Genomic DNA, 19,869 nt, shown 5'->3' on the forward strand with positions numbered 1-19,869 from the left:
TTCTATCCCCAGTAACTCTACAAGGCACATTCTATTACCACATCCTCTTACTCCAGTTCTACAGTTGGTGAATGGTGAAGCACAGCAAAGCAACTAGCTTGCCCAGGATCACGTGTTTAATAAAGAACAGGCAAGTCTGTGCCATGCTTTTCCTGTCTATTCGGGTGCCTTCTCCCATCTCAAGGAGCAGTATCTGTCAACTGACTGGGGTTTGAACTCTCTGTGGGTCACTTTTAATCTTTGTGACCTTAGGCAAATTACTTTGAGTCCAGCTTCCTCATCAGTAAAATAAAGATAATTCCTACTGCAGTGATTGCTGTGAGAAATAATTGTAGATAATACTCCTGAATCAGCACATAAAGAAATATTCTGTTGGGGGTGGGGTTGTGGCTCAGTGATAGTGCCTGGCATGTGTAAGGCACTGGGTTTGATCCTCAGCACCACATAAAAATAAAATAAAGATATGTGTCCACCTACAGCATATACACACACACACACACACACACACACACACACACACACACATAAAGAAATAGTCTGTCTATGATACATGTTTAATAAACATTTATTAAGTGATCATAGCTGGGCATGGTGACACATGCCTATAATCCCAGTTACTCAGAAGGCTGAGGCAAAGGATTGCAAATTTAAGGACACCAGGGCCACCTCATGAGACCCTGTCACAAATAAAAATTTTTCAAAGGTTTGAGAATGTAGTTCAGCAGTGTAGCACTTTCCTAGCATGTATGAAGCCCTGGATCTCATACTCAATATTGAAGAAAGTAAAGGGAAAAAAGAAGAGTGAGTGATTAAATATGGTGCTAAGTACAGACTACTGCATCTCTTGTGGGGACCTGGGCAGGTATGGAGGAAATGTGTATATGCCAGCTAAAGGCTAGTGATCTTTCTCAGCTTACAACTTTGATATTAATTATAAGGATAAATAATCAAATATATATTTTATAAAAAGTAGATTTAGTATGTCTTTAACATGATATTGTGCTGTTGCTGTTGGTGGTGGAGATCAGGTGGCTTATTTAATCTGGGGAAGCAGGAGCAGGGTTCTGGGGGATATTCATAGGCAGAACCTTGATCCTTTTTTTGTATAGTTATGTTTTATAGATGGGAATGATTTAAAAGTCTTCTGAGGAAATATTACACTAGAACTTTCAATGTAGTAAGTAAATTAAAGGATGTAGATGTTAAAAAAGCTATTGAAAGATGGGAGAAATTAGCTTACAGAGTAGACATGGGAGAATTTATAGAAATGATGGGCTCCTCTGTGGATGATATAAAATGCTTAAGCTGGCACTTGGACTAACAGGGTGGATTGCCCTAATTTTTCTGCTGGAAGATATTATACTTTCTCCTGTACATCACATAGCCCTGGGAGTATTTATTCCACTCATGTATGAGAGCTGTGTGTGAGATGCATGCACTACTTCTTTCTTTTACAGGCTGTTCAAAGGATAAAAAGATACTGATTTTACTTTCTTTCTTTCTTTTTTTTTTTTTTGGAGGGGGGGTCCTGTGCTTTCCTTCACCTAGGAATAGGCCCTTTGAGAACAGGTACCTGCCCTCAAACACATGCGTGTGCACATACAATTTCATATCTCTAGGATTCACTTCACTCACACAGAACATGACCAAGAACTTACAAGTAAATGTCCGAACAAACAAAACAGAGTTGGCGATATCTGTGTGCTAAAGCTCATGATACTCATTAGTAGCAGTTTAGTAATTGTTTTTTATGCTTAAATCTAAAGGGCTGATTTCTGGACCAAAATAATTTAGAAGAATTATAATGGCTGTGGGGATCAACCTTTGTCCTCCAATGTGCCCTCCGGTGTTTGGTTTCTGGCATGGATAAAACATGGGAGGGCATCTCCCATCCTCATTTGACCTTCATCTTACCTCTAGCTGGGGTTGTTGACCCTTCAGAGCTCAGCTGCAGTCTCTGTCCAGCCCGGGCTGTGGACTCCACAGACTCTGCAGCTGTCAGGACTGTTGGTTCCGTATTCTCTACTGCCTTCTACTGTCCTTTCAAGGGGAAGAGTGTGTCTTTGGGGAGAGAGATTACCTAACTCAGACTCAACTTACTAACTGTACCAGGCGGCCATTTCCACCCCACTTTCGCCACCCTTGTCCTTGCCGTCCCTTCCAACGTACTCCAGAGCAAGGAGCACAGAACCCTTTTCTTTAAAACTGCCAGACCCATCTGGAAATGTCTGTTGAACCTCTGTCTCTATTCTTGGGTCTCGAACCCAGTATGATACTGAACAAGCCCCATGTTTGTATACACCTCTATGCTCACCTTTTTATTCTTCTGTTCTCTTTTCACCCTCTTATTCTTTCTCCCTCTTCTTCTCCATTTCTAGTCTGGGAGAGTTTTTCTCCTTTCTATGAGGATATCATTTTTTAAAAAAATTCTCAATGGCTTCTAATTCTTGATATTCAAAGGGAAGCTTTAGGAATTTAGAAAATCATCTCCCAGCACTGCCATACCCTTGCTAATGAAAGCCTTGGCAACTGGACGCCTTAACTTGCACAGCTAATGACTAGGAACTGAGCAAGCCTGTTTGGGATATAAGACCTCATTGTCTGCTTTGTTTTGCTGTCCCCCTGAAACAATGCCGTTGCCTCAGTGAGAAGCATAAGAAATTACTGGGAATGAAAAATACAAATGATAACAGTGAAACATATTGTCCAGCTACAGAGTCAAATGTGGAGTAGTAAGTTTAACACCACCCTCCCCATTTCCTAATGTTGAACTTGATTAAGTTAAGTTCAGCAGTTTCCTATTGAACAGCACAAGTGTGGAATGGAGAGAAAACTGGAGGGAGTGATTTTCTTCTTGATCATGTGAGCCAGTCTACCTTTTAAAAACCATACCTGTAGACTGTGAAGTCGCAAAGACCTTATCTCTGGAGGTCATGTCATTCTTACGACTTTTCCATTTCTCCTTGGGCAACACAATACAAATACTTGGATAATTATAGAGGAAATTTTAGGAGTTATTTTGAGAAATCCCAAGTCATATTTAGGATTAGATCATGTTTTTAACAGGACTTTGATGGTGATAGGACCTGGAAAGTTCAAAGTCAGGCCACTGGGTTTAGCGTCAAGCACACCCTGTTATATTCTAGCCTCATCACTCCATTATCCAGATTTTGTTCCCTTGTTAAATTTCTTTAGAAATCTTTTACTTGTGGAGTACAAGTGACTCTTTGGAATAGAAAGCAAAATTATTTTTAGCCTGTGTTCTGTGCCATGGGCTCCTATACCACTCCCAGGTTTGGGGGTCTGACATTACATCTTCATAAGCCAAAGACTGGTCTTCAAGAAATAATTGGTGTTTAAAAATTTTCCAAAATCAGACGTAAATTCAGAAATTATTTTTTTTTACAAGGCCAGTATGTATTTGAGCTGCTGACTGAATGAAGGGTACCAGGGGTGCCTACTGAGATGTTTGTATTATTCTGTTTGAAGAAACAAATGGACCTGGCATAGCTAGGGAATATATGAAGCTGGTTTTGTTCACCTTGAGGGTTCAAGATTTATACACTCTGAGTAGCAGGACCCAAGTAGTCTTTGGGAAGTTGACAGAATGATCTATTATTTCTACACTTGCATCAGGAAGTAAAGAAAGGTTCAATCTTGTGCAAAAAAAGGAAAGTAATAGCTTTTAACTCATCTATTCTGATGAGATCTTGGCAACTCTGTACTGTTTGCTTACTGTGTTTGTCAGAACTAGGCTGGGTGTGGGGAGATGACTTAAAACACTTTAATGCTTTTATATAACTATTATAGAACTTCAAACACAGCACAGCAAACTTTTCCCAAAAAATAATTGTTATTTTTTTTCTGCAGCCTCAATTATATATTGGAATTTCCTGCATCATATGACGTTTTAAGAAGAACTCACAGTGAAATGCAGAATTATTTAAAATTGTAGACTCTAGCAGGCAAATATGCTATTTTGGATTCATAAGAACCATTAAAAATGAGCAAATATTAGCATACTAAAATGATTTTAAAACTCAGTGATTAAAAATGTTTAAGAAGTACTTTCATCATTTACTAATATTTCACTCAGCTGTAGGGACTAGAGTTGAGAAAGACAACAAAGGTATTTATTTATTTACATTTTACAAGTAGATGATAAACTCAGAATTTTAAAGCATATTATTTTGTGGTTTGATAGCTTATAGTCAGTATTTTGATTAATATATATTTAGACATGGTTAAATATTTATATAGATTGCTGTTCAATTTTAAGAATTCACTGCATTAACCTTTATTATTTATAGTGAAACTTGTAGTAAGTTGTCAATGCTTATAAGGCATAACTAACATATAACTGTTACCTGAGGGTATAAAACAAGAGACTTTTAGTGACAGTCACTACTTAAAGGAGAAAAAGCCATATCTTAAATATACTTTAATCTATACTCTTATATAAATATACCTTCCGGGCATGCTTAAGAAGGTGATGTCCCAGTTCTTCCTTTATTAATAGGAATTATCAGTAAATTCCCACACACCTATGGAAGAATACATCCCACTCTCAATTTAATTTTTGTATGTTGAATATATTTTTGGAAGTTTGAGATTCTTTCAAGTAGTAAAATTTTCTGTTTAGTTTTTACAGCTCTTGTCATGTCTAGACAGGCATTTATTTCTCTCTACATTTGTTGGAGTACTTAGGTGCTCCCTTTGTACCTGAGCCCCAGGGACATCACATTGTCAAATTTAATTAATGGATGGAGCAAGCCACTCCACTCTGTTGGTCAGAAAAATAAAAACAAACAACACGAAATATCATCAGAACCAGAGAACTGCAGTAGATAGATTGTTCCTAACTAACATATTGTGAAATAAGTGACTGTTTTTGGCCTTAACACCAGACGTGTTGTTTGTTTTTGAAGATATTTTGGAACAGTTATCTAATTTGTTTGGTGAGTTTCATAGTAGAGGGGGAAAGGATAAGCATTTATAAAGATTTTAACCCCAGCCAAGCACAAAAATGTTCATTTCTGTGAAGAAAATGGAGAGAAGAGTTTAATTTGTAAAAGTTTCTTTTAAATAATGTGGCTTTGTTGCAAACAAAGGCCATCCACATTTCAATTATTGTAGACAACATCTGGGATCAATAGTTCAAATTTACAGTGAGAAGAAAGTCATGGGAAGCAACTGCTTCATTAGTTTATAAAATTGGAAGAGGAGGAAAACAGAGGGCATGGTTCTCAGGGGAACTTGGTGCCCTATAAAAACCCCGAGGAAAGATTTAAAAGTTCATTTATAATTGATAAATGCTGAGTTGGTAATGTTCATTTTTATCCTAGTTCCCTGATTTGGTTATTATAGTTTCATGAGTTTTGCCTCAACTTCTCATTAAAATTTCCAAAACAAACTAGCAGCATTTTTTCCCCTTAATATCTTTTCACTTTAAAAATAGTCATTGACAGGAAGCAAAAAGGTTTCATAGAGAATTTATAAAGTGGAAATTGCAAGGGTCTATTAATTTCCTGGATAATATTAAGCCACATGAAAACGAGGTTCACAAGTTACCATATATACAGTGATGCAATTATTCCTGTAAGGCCTTACAAGTTCCACTAATTTGCGAAGGTACAGAATAGTTGGCCTGGGCTCCCCTCAAATTCCCAGAGACCTTACTGAGTTCCCTTTGCTCAGATGACTCCCGTGTGTACACTGGATATGGGGTACAAAAAAAGTATAGTTGAAAGAGACTGGTGTTCCTAGTGTGACTGTGTACCTATGGGGAACGGGAAGTGATGGAAGAAGGACAGAGTGATAGGACAGAGTGATTTCATAATCTGGGCAGTATGGGTGGATCACCAGCTTTTGTCAAAATTAGTGTGGTGGCTTCTTCTGGGATCAGACCAGAATGAGCAATGTGGTAGTGGGGAGGAATTAGCTCAGCCCATTCTCTCTTCACATTTGACAAGAACTCTCCAGTGCTGTACCCCACGTACTACAACTTCCCTTCCTCCCATTCCGTAATTCCCACTGCAAGTGGACTTCTTATTTCACCTGCTGTAGCAATTAAGTAATCTTTTAGGTAGCTTGAGAATTCAGTAATTGATTCTAAATAGCCAACTTCATGAAATCTCTGAAATGCAAATCTTTTGTAAGATTGAGACTCACTGTAGTTTGTTCTCAATATAAGATTTTAACAATGAGTTCTAATATAATATGCAAAAGAATTAATTTTTGGTACCTGCTGTGAACATCAGAAAGGTGTAAGATCTTCATTAAAATCAAGTACTATTGTTTGGAATTATTTGGAAGGGTAGAGGCCTGCCATGAAATAGAAGAAATGAATATCTGTGCCAAGATTCCCTTATAAATCATGAATTGTAGTGAAGATAGAAAGGTTTAATTCAAACCTGTAAGTGATTATAGTTGTTTTAGTCAACTTCTTCATCGCTATGACTGAAAGACCTGACAAGAACAATGATAAAGGAAGAAAAGTTCACTTGTTGCTCACAATTTCAGAGGTCTCAGTCCATGGATGGCTGACTTTGTTGCTCTTGGCCTGAGATAAGGCAGAACACCATGGCAGAAAGATGTGGTGGAGGAAAGCAGCTCAGTACATAGCAATCAGGGAGCAGAGAGCTAGCTCCTCTCCACAAGGATAAAGGATAAGCCCCAAAGGCACACTTCCAGAGACTTGCTTCCAGCCACACCCTACCTGCCTACAATTACCACTCAGTTAATCCCTGTAAGAGAATTTGTGCACTGATTAGGTTAAGGCTCTCGTAACCCAATCATTTCACCTCTAAATTTTCTTTCATTCTCTCACCCATGAGCTTTTGGGGACCACCTCATATCTACACCATAACCGTAGTTAATGACAAGACCCATAAATTTTCCTTGATGTTGTTGACTGAAGCAGTTTAAAAAGCTAACTTGCAAAGACACATATACAGATTAATTAGTTAAGGAAGTAGTATCTAAAGGGTTAGAAAACTGGGGACAGGCCTGGTGGTGCATTCGTGTAGTCTTGTGACTTAAGAGGTTGAGGCAGAAGGATTTCTAGTTAGAGGCCAACCTCAGCCACTTAGTGAGACACTGTCTTAAAATGAAACATTAAATAGAAAGGGTGGTGTTTGTAGTTCAGTGGCACAGCACCCCCAATTTAATTCTCAGGAACAACAGAGAGAGAGAGAGAGAGAGAGAGAGAGAGAGAGAGAGAGAGAGAGAGAGAGAGAGAGAGAATATATTGGGAAAAAATATTAATTTTTAATTTTTTGGAAACATGAAATTTTATATAATATATCGAGTAGGTTATTGCAAAAATACCTTGCTTTATATTTTATGCTTTAATTTTTAATTATTTTATGCTTTATATTTAAGAAATCAGACTTAAGTCAGTATATCATGCCTACTTCAGAAAGGATCCACCCAAAACAAAGGACCCCCATTGTTTTGAATGCAATTGAAATGATGCAATTGTGTTTGAAGAGCTTTGTGCAAAAACAACAAAGTTAGAAATGGCTAAGATTACAGGTAAGGATCCTATAAAAATCCTCACTGGATGCTATGAAGTATGCTAAGTATATTTTCACAGTCTCAGAGTATCTCCCTTTTTAATTAATTACAAAGGAATAACTAGTCACTTTACCATGGAGAAACCCAACAAATACCAGCTTAATCGAGATTCAACGTTGGTGACACCAGTAATGAAATTTAGAAATCATGGATTTCAGCACATGTGGGAAATGTGGTTTGGGGATGCTTTTTGGTGGGAAAGGGCATGATACCATCTCAAGGCAGTGTTTATGTGAGCTGGGTCCCTGTCTTCTGATTCATTTTAATGGTATTTGCTGAACAATTAGTAGTTCCTCATTTCTAGGATCTCTGCCAGAGTACTAGTCTCTACTCTGAAGATGCATTGAATAACAAGATTTCAACAGATAGTAGAAAGGATTCAATGGATAAAAATTAGTAAATGCATGCAAAGGAAGTGCTAAATTGAATGATTAAGTGACAGAATCCAAGAAGCAGAAGAGTAGCCTATTTGTATACTTTGAATTATAGTTTGTAGGAATCAGAAGATACAGAAATCTAGTTGAATACATGAGTAAACCACACAGTGGTGATTTTATTTCATTGTATCTTTCACTGATTTTCCTAAATATTCACTAGGTATCATGCACTGTGTTAGGTGCTGGGACATAAAGAGTTCAAAACCAGAGGTGGTAAGTGTAGTAAACCTTAAGGGATGTAATTAGGAGAGGTGTGGTGGAGTGGGGGACAGAGTAAGCCTTCCCTAAGCAGGATACTGAGTTGTTTTATGGGGCAGCAGGAGGCTTGAATCCTAAAAGGAAAGAGAAACCTTTATATCACTTGCAGAAAGACACATGGAAGAGTTTCAATTTGACCAATGAAAATGTTGGTAAAGATGAGATTAGAAGAGTGTATTGGAGCTGGATTTTGAAGAATTTTTGGATTTTGTTCCTCTATGTCTCCATTAAACTGTTGACTGGCTCCCCAATTTCCTTGAGAATTTTTTTGTGACTAGTTGTCAGTGGCTGAAAATTAGTTTACTGCTTATTCCAAATTGGTAATTGGCTTAGTAAGAACCTAAAATATGATCTCCTTAGATGGAATGTGTGTGTATGACCAAGTATTCAGTGGTAGATTTGATACATTTGATTGGGAAATGGTATTTTGCTTATTATTAAGTTTTCACTTGGATTTTGGGGAAAGGAAATAATGTTTTCTATAACTTCAACCTGCTTTGTGACATGAAAACTGTATTGTGATCTTTTCTGTCCTGGTATTGTCTGTTGTCCCTAAAATAAATAACATACTTTTTCAGAAAGGTGATATGAAAAACTGAATTTCTTCCCCTCCTATCTCTACTCTAGCATTTTGGGAAAATCCTTCTAAACTCATTACTTATCATTACTGAACACTTTTTGCTTTTTTGTTCTCCACTTTTTTTTTCTTTCTTTCTTTCTTTTTTTTATCAGAAAGAGCAATCATATCAGCTTTTTTTCTTTTGAGAACCTTAAGCCTTAATTTAACTTTAACTCATTAATGATGATCTCCAGGAAGGTATAATAACAAAAGAGAGAAAGTCTTTAAAGTACTTTTATAATTGGAGGCCTCATTTTGGCTTTTGAATACATGGCAGATTCAGATCCAGCCTCCAAATTTTCATTTAGCAAAGATGAAAAAATATTATCCCACATTTACTTACATTTATAGATTTACAAATCATGTCCTCGTACATTCATTTGATTCTCGTGACATTCTGGGAGTTAGGTCAGGCAGCTGGTGGCATCCTGGAATAGCAAATGGTGGAACCAAGGACCACCGGGTTCATAAATAGTTGGGCTAAATGCTAGGGCTTCATCTCTCTGCTTAACACTGTGCCCCTTTCCTGTGTGCTAGGATGCTTTTGAGATAATTGTCTGAGCTTTCTCTTCCAAGATGCTCCACGTGGCTGGAAGTTGGCCAAAACTATAACCTTTTCTGTCATTTTAAGTTGTTTCTAAAAGTACTGATAGGTAGATGGAATAATTAAAGTTTTATTTTTTGACCTTCAGTTCTCATAGCCACTTAGGAAAGTGCCTTTGCATTTGTGACACAAAAACCAAGGTGAAGAATGTGATTATGACTGTGGGGGAATGAAACTGCTTCATTTATTGCCACAGTGACAATGTCATGGAAGAGATCTTCATTTGGTATAATTCCCTTCTGATATTGTTCAATTATTTCCCTTATTTGACTCTGTGTTGTTTTTGTTTTTTTCTCTGTCTCTAAAATAGGAACTGAAATGCATATATCATAGGAGATTGGAACTAACACATAGTGAATTTAGCAAAACCTAGCTGGGCACATTGATGCACATCTGTAATCCTAGTGACTCAGGAGGCAGAGGCAGGAGAATCTCAAGTTCAAAGCCAGCCTCAGCAACTTTGCAAGGCCCTAAGCAACTTAGTAGGACCCTGTTTCATAATAAAAAATAAAAAGAGCTGGTGATGTGGCTCCACGATTAAGTGTCCCCGGGTTCAATCCCTGGTACCATCAGAGGAAAAAAAAAAAAAAGCAAATCCTTAGGACAAATTCCATTTTTCTTCTCTCTTAAAAAAAATATGACTTGAAAATTAAAAAAAAGTAAATTCTGAGTTGGAAGAGCTTTAAAGCTTGTATCAGGTTGAACCCCCTAGAAAGCAAACCCTGACCTGGAGAGTAGGATGTAGGGTATTTCAGGAAGTGTTTTTGGGGCTCAGTCCATGGAAGGGAGAGAGGAAGGAAACAGGAGTAGGCAAAGTGAGAAGTTGTCCTATCCCCATGTCACCTAAATTAGAAGGACTCTTCAGAGTTGCAGCAAATTATAGAGTGAGGGTTTGATCTTCATTAGATGCAGCTGTCTTGGAAAGGGGTCTGGACCTTGGACAAAGCAGCACTCTTCAGCTGAGGCCTTTCTAGAATAGGAATGGCAGTGAGAATGGCCTACTCAGCATTCCCAATGGTGTTAAGCCATGCATTTCTAGAGAGGCATCTGGGTGGTACATCACAGCACCGAAGCCATGCTTTTCCTTGAGTCCAAATGGCAGTGGTTCAAATAAGATGGGATTCTGCAACCCATGGTATTAAAACCTGTTAATTATCTAGGATAGCAATAGGTCTTTAGGTGATACTTGTAACATATTAGCATAAGTTTTTTCAGTATGCTTCTGGGATATGAGGGCTATCTGGCTGCAAAATCATTGATCACCAGGATTGATTCCGCTGATCTGGCTGACTAGGCGGGTATCCCCTTCTTCCCTCACTGCTCTATGTGCGTCCCTCCTGAAACTGCTCCGTCAAAGAGGATGACCTTCCCCGATAGAGGAGGACCGTTCTTTGGTCAAGGGTATACCAGTAGCTGCGCTCCCCTGCTGGAACCTCCACACAAGCTCTCAATCTGCTTCTGATTTTTCAAGGTCACAAAGACCAGCCAGGAGTTGAGTCTCATGTCTCAAAGGCTAACCATGGGAACTGTGGCATAAGAATGGACTCCTCTTTGTCAGTGTGCATACATCCGTGCCTCTCAGGCATGCCTGCAAGTTGCATGAGCTGTGTGGACACAGTCCACTGCAGATCCAAATACATGGCAGGTTTGAAGAATAAAAGATGGAGTACAGGCTGCATTTCTCTGTCCCTCGCTCCCCTCCGGGGTTCATTTTAAGCATCAGTATTCTTCCATCTCTTCTTCCCACATTTCCTTTGATTTTTTTCCCCATTCTTTCCAGACCACCAGCCCCCATCCACAGTCATGCTGTCATCCTACTAGCCAGCTAGGATTCCCCAGTGGTTGGCATTGACCTTGCACCTAACGTCATCTTTTGAAGCAGAAAGATAGGAAAGGATAAGGGAGAAAGTGCTACCCTGTATTTCCAAAGTGATGTTACTAGTAGACATCTCCAGATGAGTTCCAACCTATCTTCCCTCAAGCCCTGGCCCAGGCAACTATAAAAAAAAAAACAGGAGTGCCTGTGATAGATCATCACTTTGGCTTCCCCGACATGTTTTACCTTTCTTTACAGGGGTTTTGTGCATGAGCTGAAGAGTTGGCCCCTTTCCCTTGTCTTCACAGTTGACCACTTCAGGAAAGAATTTAGCTCTTAATCCCTTTCCCTTTTCTCTATTTCCTCCAGCTCTTATCCAGTTTCTTCAGGAATTCTACCTCTTTCTTCCTTTGTGAGTCCCCCAAGTGATCCCACAAGAGCAAATTAACCTAAACATAGTTCTAGTCCTGACAGTCAAGAGCCAAATGGACCATGTGAAACAAACATGGATGTAGAAAAAGAACCATTTTGAAGTGTCCTCTGAAGTGCTTCAGAATTCATGTGAGTCGTCTGCAATGTCAGCACTATATTTTGAACACCAGCCTTAAAGAGTTTATAAAGTTCTTACAGTTATCTGATGTAAAGTTTTATATCTAATTTCTGGTGCAGTCATAGTTTGTTTTTGTTGTAAACACCAGTAGTTTCCTTTAGTTCTATGTTGGGTTCTGTAGGGTAACCTCAGAACTTGAGGATAGCAACATCGCATCCTGTGTCGTATCGGCACTGCTAGGTGACCTTGTAGGCCACAACTTGTTCATGAGTTGGAGATCCTCTTACCAGAAAGATAAAGCCAAAATTCTGTCATAGTGAGATGAGTTTCCTTACTTTGGGCCACCAGGGACAAAGCTTTTTTCGTTATTTTTTTTCCTCTTCTTTGTTCCATTCATCTTAGATTGTCAACCTGTAAAGGCCAAGGGCAGCATTTGCTGGGCTTGAATTGAATTGTGTCAAGGAAAATCATTCTAAATATTATTTTGACACTGATGATGAAGAATGTGTTATTGCCTGCAATTTAGAGCTACATGACTGACTTTAGAAAAGTCTTTAATTTTCTCAATTTTCAATTTTTAAAAGTCTTGGAACTCTGTGATTAAATTCCTCCTATTAAGTTCAAAGGCTTTGAAAACTTGTGTCTGTTCTTAACATAAACAAACAACACCATTGACACTAAGAAATGAGCCCCTGTTCCATAACGGCCTTTCACTTTCCTTGTACCCTCCTCATAGAAAATATTGAGTAGTTGTATTTGAGAATGTTTCTCACAGGTATTAAAACTTAAAAAGTTTTAATAAACTGTCAGTAGGGACTGAACTGATAACGTTATTGAAAGAATGACATTGTGAGAGTAGGCAGCTGGTGCTGACATCCTTTTCAGCACGGTTATGCTATAATTTAGTGCTTTCTCTGTGCATAGGCTTTTTAAGGACTTGAACATAAGCTGTTTATACTTATTAATCCAAATAAATTATACATAGTAGTAAATGGGGAGAGATGACTATAACATCGCACAGTAGTTTTTTATGTGTTGTTTAAAATTGTTCTCTCAGGGACCTTTTGACTAAAACAACACTCCTGGGTCTTTGTATTTCCAGCTCTGACAAGGTTCACTTTCTGTGATCTTTTCTTGTAGCCTGTAAAGTTCAATTTATAAGAAACTGTTCCACTTTTAAGAAATTAAACAAAAAAAGTGAAATCAAGGGACCAACACGATGAGTTAAGTTTAGTAACCCCAATATTATTGGGGAAAAACCTGCCCTAGGAAGTGTGCAATGTGTAGACAAGTATGAGGAGAGTAGCTGGCAGCAAAAAATAATTTTCAACTATAGACTTTCATTTTATACAAAAACATTTGGAAAAAGTTAATGAGGTTTGGTTGGAAAGTTGTTTCCAAAATTAAATCTAAAAATAACATATGTTTTAAGTGCATTTGATGGAAATGCCAATTGAGACTATCAAGGCATATGTTGTCTTTGAGTCTTTGCTAAACTAAATTATGTTTAGTTTGTGATACAGTACATGCTACCAGTAACAAACATGAACCAGCCATGTTTTCAAATCCGTATTCTTTTTTGGCCCTGAACTTCTTTCTTCTTTCAGTTTTCCCTTTTATAATCTCAAGCCTAAATATCTTTGCTGGTGTAGCATTCATTAGTGCATAGAAAGCTGGAGTTACTTGTCTAACTCAAAGACTCAGAGTGGCTTGCCATTTCAGAAGTAAAATCAAAGTCATACCTTGAACTATACCCTGAAAGTGTTCTCCAATATGATCTGTGGTTTAGTATTTACTACTTAGATATTATGACGGATGTCTGTGAGGTTGTCTGAATCTATTAAAACTTGGGTACCATTTTTCTGTGGTGTCATCCATCCGTTTATTCCTTTCCTTGTGGGCGCTTGACTGCATTTGTGTACTCAAACATTCACGCTTGAGGTGTGGTCAGTGTGCCTTGGGAGCATACCTGAAAGAGTAGTTGATTCCATGGGATCCAAGATTTCCTTCAGGAAATCTTCTAAAGGCCTAACATTGGAGCTAAGCCTTAAATTGAGGCTACTTTTCAGTGCCTAGTATAGAAAGGTTGGGGAAGGCAAGCCCCCAAGAAGGAATAATATGTATAAAGGCACTGGGGCTCCAGGTAAGAGCTTGATGAGAATTGGAACATAGGGCAGTGTGTAGAGGGGCAGGGCAGAAGTGAACCTGGAAAGGCAGAAGGATAGCACTTGGTAGGCTCTTCAATGAAATGCTGAGAGATGTCTGTTCCTTTGGCTTTCTCAGATGGCTATTGCAGATTGGAACAGATGCCCATTTGATCACAGTGACAAAATAGACTGGGTTAGTAGAGAGTTCTTAAATACATCTTATGCCATAAATATATCTTAAGGCTTCTTCCAGACTCAGAATGTCGTGGTTGAAAGGGTCTTTCAGTGCCTTTGGTCTTGCTCCTTTGTTTTATAAAGGAAGCATCTGAAGGCTAATGAGGTTAAAGAACTTATTAGCTTATCTTTAATAGTAATTAAATAATAAAAACTGATGAATAAAATCATAATTCACTCTTTTAGACTGCTTGGATTAAAAATGAATTAATACATGGTTATAACTGAGAAAAACTCTCATTCTACCTTTAAATAGCTCTTGTGACAGAATGAGTTTTCATAGGTAATATGGTTTGGTTCTCAGAATTTGAAGCACCCTCTTAAAATAGTGTTCCCTGTAACATAGGAATTTGACTGCTTCAGAGAAAATATTTAAAAGTAATGGTCATACTCTCTTTCATTTACTTGGCAATTATTTGCTGAGCTCAGACCATGTGTCATACTCTGTGCTGAACTGGGTATACAATTACAAGTTGAAGTCAACACAATCCTTCATCCATGGAGCTGACAGTCTATTGTAAAAGCCATCATTCCAAAATTTGCACAGATAAAAGGTATGATTAAATAGAATGTGGTGCTGTGAGTACATGTAAGTTGGGGTGCATCAAGGAAAGATTCCCTGAGAAAGAGATCACTGAGCTGGTATCTGAAGGATGAATGTGGGTTCATTGGTAAGGAGGTAAGGGAATAATATTCCTTGTAAGAGGAGTGTCATGCACAAAGTCCTTTCAGAGTGAATATAGCAAGAAGATATTTACAGAAGGTCACTGTGACTGGACTATAGAATCAGGGTTGAGATGTACAGGATGAGACCTAAGGGAAGGGCAGGGCCTTACAAGGCTAAGGTAGTAATTTTTATATTATTCTTAGAGCTCTGATAAATTTAAGAGGAGGATGACATCATCCAATGTACATTTTCAAAAATACCTCTGGAATCTTGTGTGATAAATGAGTTGGAGAGGAAGTGGGCATAGACTCATTAGGAGATTGCTGGAGAGGGCCAGGAAGGAGGTGATAACAAGGCCTGGGTGTGGGTGGGAGTAGAGACAAAGTATTTGACAAAGGTGATTTCCTGAGATATTTAGAAGACAAGATCATTGTGACATGGTAATGGGTGGGGGATGTGGATCAGGGTGTATGTGGATGGCCCATGGGTTTCTGATTTGTAATCAGTGGTTGGTGCCATCATTCAACCGAACAAAGAACAGTGGAAGATAACTTTGGTTTGAAGGCATCTGAATGTAGGGAAGTTAAGTCTGATTCATTCCACTGTCTTTCCTATTCTCCACCCCTCTCTTGCCTTCATTCCCCTTTGTCTAATCCATTGGACTTGTATTCTTCCCCTCCCTGCCCTTGTTGTGTGTTAACATCCACATATCAGAGAGAATATTGATTTTGGGGGTATTGGCTAATTTCACTTGGCATGATAGTTTCTAGGTCTGTCCATTTTCCGGCAAATGTCATAAAGTCATTCTCATTTATGGCTGAGTAGATTAATATTTTAAAGTGGATGCTTGGAGAGAGAAATAGCTCAGATTTGGTTGCTGGAATATTGGAGACAATGAATTCAGTTGGAGGCACACTGTGTTTTAAGTTTAGATATTTAAACATCTGAATAGAGATGCACTCATTGAAGTTTGTCAGTAGCCTGGGGCACAGCTCAGACTAGAAAGTTGGAAATATATCAAACTCGAGAGAATGTTGAAAGTCTTGGAACTCTTTCCATCTAGGGAGAATGTATATGGATAAAGGGAAAAACTATTAACAACTGAGGTGTTTTTAAACTGAATTATACAAGGTATTATAGTAAATTATTTCAGATAGATGTCTTATGTAATTCCCTACTACCTTTTAACAGTACCTTCATTATTGCCTGAATTTTCCCAATAACCCTATGGAGATTCGGAAAGGTTGGTACCTTGACCAAGGTCACATAGCTAATAAGAGGTGAAATTGGGGCTTGAACCCACGTGTCATAATGCTGCTCTCAATGCTGTTTTCCTCTATCCCATCCTTTCTACTGTAGCACCTTGAGGATAGAACCATGGATAACACCAGCATTTAAAAGGTGGGCTAAGAAAGGTGGTCTAGAGAAGGCTAGAGGATGTGGGACAAGCAGTAGACGACTTATGGAACACAGTGCACTGAAAGGCAATGTGAATGTGACCACTGTGAGGGGTCTGGATACTTCACAGCAGTTTCATAACATAATGTAGTCTGGACCTAGTAGGTTGAGGCATGATGGGAAGGTGAAGAAATGAAATTCACAAGTTCAAGGTGGTGAGAGGGGAGGGGCAGGGCAACCAGCAGCAGGAGAGGTATTCCTTGGGTGTACAAGGGATTCTATGTGTGGTAAGAGCTGCATTTAAAACTAGGTTGGGAAGTCCATGCACTAGATGTCTCAGAGCAGCATTCACCTTGCCCCATGTTGAACCAGCTGGTTGAGAAAGACATAGAAAGTTTCTGAGTTTAGAAAGACAATTCTGGGTACAAGTTTATTTTGAAGTCTTTTAAACTGATCAATCTACTGTCCAGTTGGTGTTCTCTTATAAGAAGTTTTCTGAAAGTTACATTGAGTAATCGTTCAAGATGCATAGACTCTTTTGATTATTTTTCAAGCAAACATCTTGCACACTGATATGAGGCAATGTGGTATTTATGGTTATAGTTAGAAAATGACATCATAAATTAGTGCTTGTCTGAAATGTTCTAAATTGGTTCCTACGTGGTTATTTTCATCCATCTTATGGTACTTTGGGTTGCGTTTTTCTGTCCTGTGTTTTGATCTCCACTGTTAATTTTGTTTTGAGATCATGAAAGGGCTTGAGACTTCTCGAAAAGCCCATTACTTATTGGTATGTTTTGATTTTTGACAGATTCAGGTGTTCCTTCAGGCTTTTCAAATACATTCCCAACAGTAACAGAAACTTGCTTTGAGGACTGGGGTTTTATCTAAACCCCACTACCCAAAACAAAATTCTAAAAATTACTTAAATTTTTTTTGTCTTTTAAAAAAAATCCTTTTTGTCTGCTGTGAATTACAAGTTGATTTCAGTGTCCATAGTGTTTCATAGTAGATGTCCTGTCTCTATTTGTGTGCTGAGATATATTTTCTTTATTTCTCCATCCATCTTTATGACTTGAGCTTTTACTGTCCAAGAGAGAATCACTGAACATCATTCTTTGTATAATTCCTGAAGTTGTTGTCTGGGGATGACTAATCCATGCATATCCACCCCCCCCCCGCATATTTTTCCTGAGAACAATCTAAACCATTAATCTATAACTAATGGTGACCTCCCATTCCAAATGATATGAGAGCTAAGGCATGTGGGAATTGTGGTGGCTGTGTCTTTAGTCCTAGGGGAGGGCTCAGTCATTATTAAATAAAATGTCGCCATTGATTGCTACCACAGGAAGACTGCTTTTAAGCCGCAACCTTGACAAGGTCCTTGGGGATATGGTAGCAAATAGATGCAGTCCCGTCTCTTGAAGGGTTTATAGTCTAGGGAAAGGACATCTGCTTCAAAAAGTATAGAAGAAAGGAAAACCAAGCTTAATAATGAGTAAAAAAATGTATTTATTTATTACTGAACATGTATTTTCAACTAAAATGTCAGGTACCTGGATTGACCAGGGAATATAGCAGTGCCCTAGAGACACAAGCCCGCACAGACCTCTTTAAGAAATACCTTTGCTTATATGTAATTGGGCAATAGACTTGATGTTTTGTATACTAATAGTAAATTCTACTTTGAAATGCATGTTTATAATGTTTATTTCACTAAGAAGTTGGCAAACTATATAAGCAATGATTTTCTGTAAAATTATATAAAAGTAAAATGACAGCAGCTTCTAGCTATTAAAGTGACTTCCTGTTCACATTCATTTTTTCTAGTCAATAACATTTAATTGTAAGCAGTATAACTGGCTATAAGTGACATGATTGCCTTCATATATTCTATGTCATCTCTTACAGTTATTGCCAGTTTTCGAGGAACTGTCCCATATGGCCTGTCATTGGAAATTGGGGACACAGTTCAGATCCTGGAGAAGTGTGATGGTGAGTGGCTGACGATGATTGTTTGAGGTCACATGAGCGATCTCCTCAACCTAGGGTTCTATGAAGTTTACAAATTTGTTTTTTCCTCTGTTAATTTCTGGAAATTTTCCAGTACTTAACAGACAACTGTTTTTGGCAAAACTTGTTTCTTGTGCATTGAATATTTGGCTTATGGAATAGCAACATTTGGTATTTTTAAAGGTGATTATGTTTTTTTCCTAGTATTATTTCCTTGTAGTCAATATATGGCAAAATAGAAAGCAATTGAAGCTACTCTGTTTGTGGGAGTTCATGACTCAGTGCCAAACAAGGAGGCTTTTCTCAGAATCTCAAGAGTCTAGCACATCCTCTCCTGCCTTTGCAAAAGAAAGAAACAGAAGTCCAGCCAGGAAATGGCTTACCTGAGGCTGGTTAACCAGATCCCTCAGGAAGACTCCTGTCCAGGCCAAGTCAGCTCTAATTTGTCAATCTTTCCTCTTCCCAAATTGGGAGTAAAATTATTCAATACATTGAAATGTTAGTAGACTATATGATCTTGTATTATTATTATTAATTTATGTACCTTTATATTAAAGGTACCTAATATATTCTCACATGTTTCCATTTCTTTTCTATGAAACATCCCTGAACTCCAGTACTCACGAGATCCCAGATGAAATGACTACCTCTTCTTTTTTCCTTGTTAACAAAATTACTATATATTTTAGACCATCATCAGAATAACCAAAAATAACCATTTTTTTTCCCTAGAGGCTTTCCTTACTAGGAATTTATAGTATGATACTATTTTATCTCATCAATTTTGTTCATGGTTTAAATTGTATTCCCACTAACAAATTTAGGTAGAGCCTGAATTTAGGTAGAGCCTGGCATTAAATGGTGATGATGCATAGGTGTTTGTTCTGTTCACTGTAATTGATAAAGTTTTCTATGTTATTACTAGATGCATGTTGTCCATTTTTATTTTGTATACAGGTGAAGACAAAATTTATTTTGAACTGGTGCATGAAAAGTTTTCTCTGTGGTATAATTGGACAGAGAACTCTCTATGACATGTTTGCAATTCTCAAAAAGTTTTGGTTTCTGTTAGGATAATTATTTACTGATTGATATATATTTTTTAATCTGTCCTTATGAGAATCTTGTAAATCCTGAGGTATTTACTCTTTCAATTCATTCTGCTTTCTTCAGACTGTTTTTAAAAATGATATTTTATAATACTGCATGTCCTTTTAGAAAATGCATTATGAGGAACAAAATATTTAAAAACAAATCTCAAATATTTGCTTTTAGAAATTCAATTAATCATCCAATGCATAGAAAAATAATTTCTTACAAAGAGGGCAGATAATTTTTGCACTTGAAAGTGATGCAGTCTGAAAATAATACTTTTAAATTGGGTTATATGTTAATCACATATATTCATACATATACTTTACATTTGTTTTCAATTACAAAAAGGTATGTTCCTCTTGTAGTACTGTAAAATTGATTCAGAATTGCTTGGAGCTTAAATAATAAGCAAACTACAGAATAAAAATCACAGTGAGCTCATTGAACAGA

The 19,869-nt window shown here is 37.8% G+C and overlaps 1 protein-coding gene across 4 annotated transcripts in view; it reads left to right on the top strand.

Annotated features, from left to right (window-relative positions):
* Positions 1–19,869, top strand: part of DOCK4 (dedicator of cytokinesis 4) — a 446,200-nt gene that overhangs the window by 172,270 nt on the left and 254,061 nt on the right. For all 4 annotated transcript variants that reach the window (XM_081285589.1, XM_081285590.1, XM_081285587.1 and 1 more), the window contains one exon: positions 18,223–18,306. Coding sequence is in view for 2 of the 4 variants with exons in the window: in XM_081285587.1 (XP_081141713.1) it covers positions 18,223–18,306 (84 nt within the window). In the remaining 2 variants the exon portion in view is untranslated. The remainder of the gene's footprint in view (positions 1–18,222; positions 18,307–19,869) is intronic.

Source organism: Spermophilus citellus, assembly GCF_964194105.1.
Source record: "Spermophilus citellus genome assembly, chromosome: 3".
NCBI classification, from domain to species: Eukaryota; Metazoa; Chordata; class Mammalia; order Rodentia; family Sciuridae; genus Spermophilus; species Spermophilus citellus.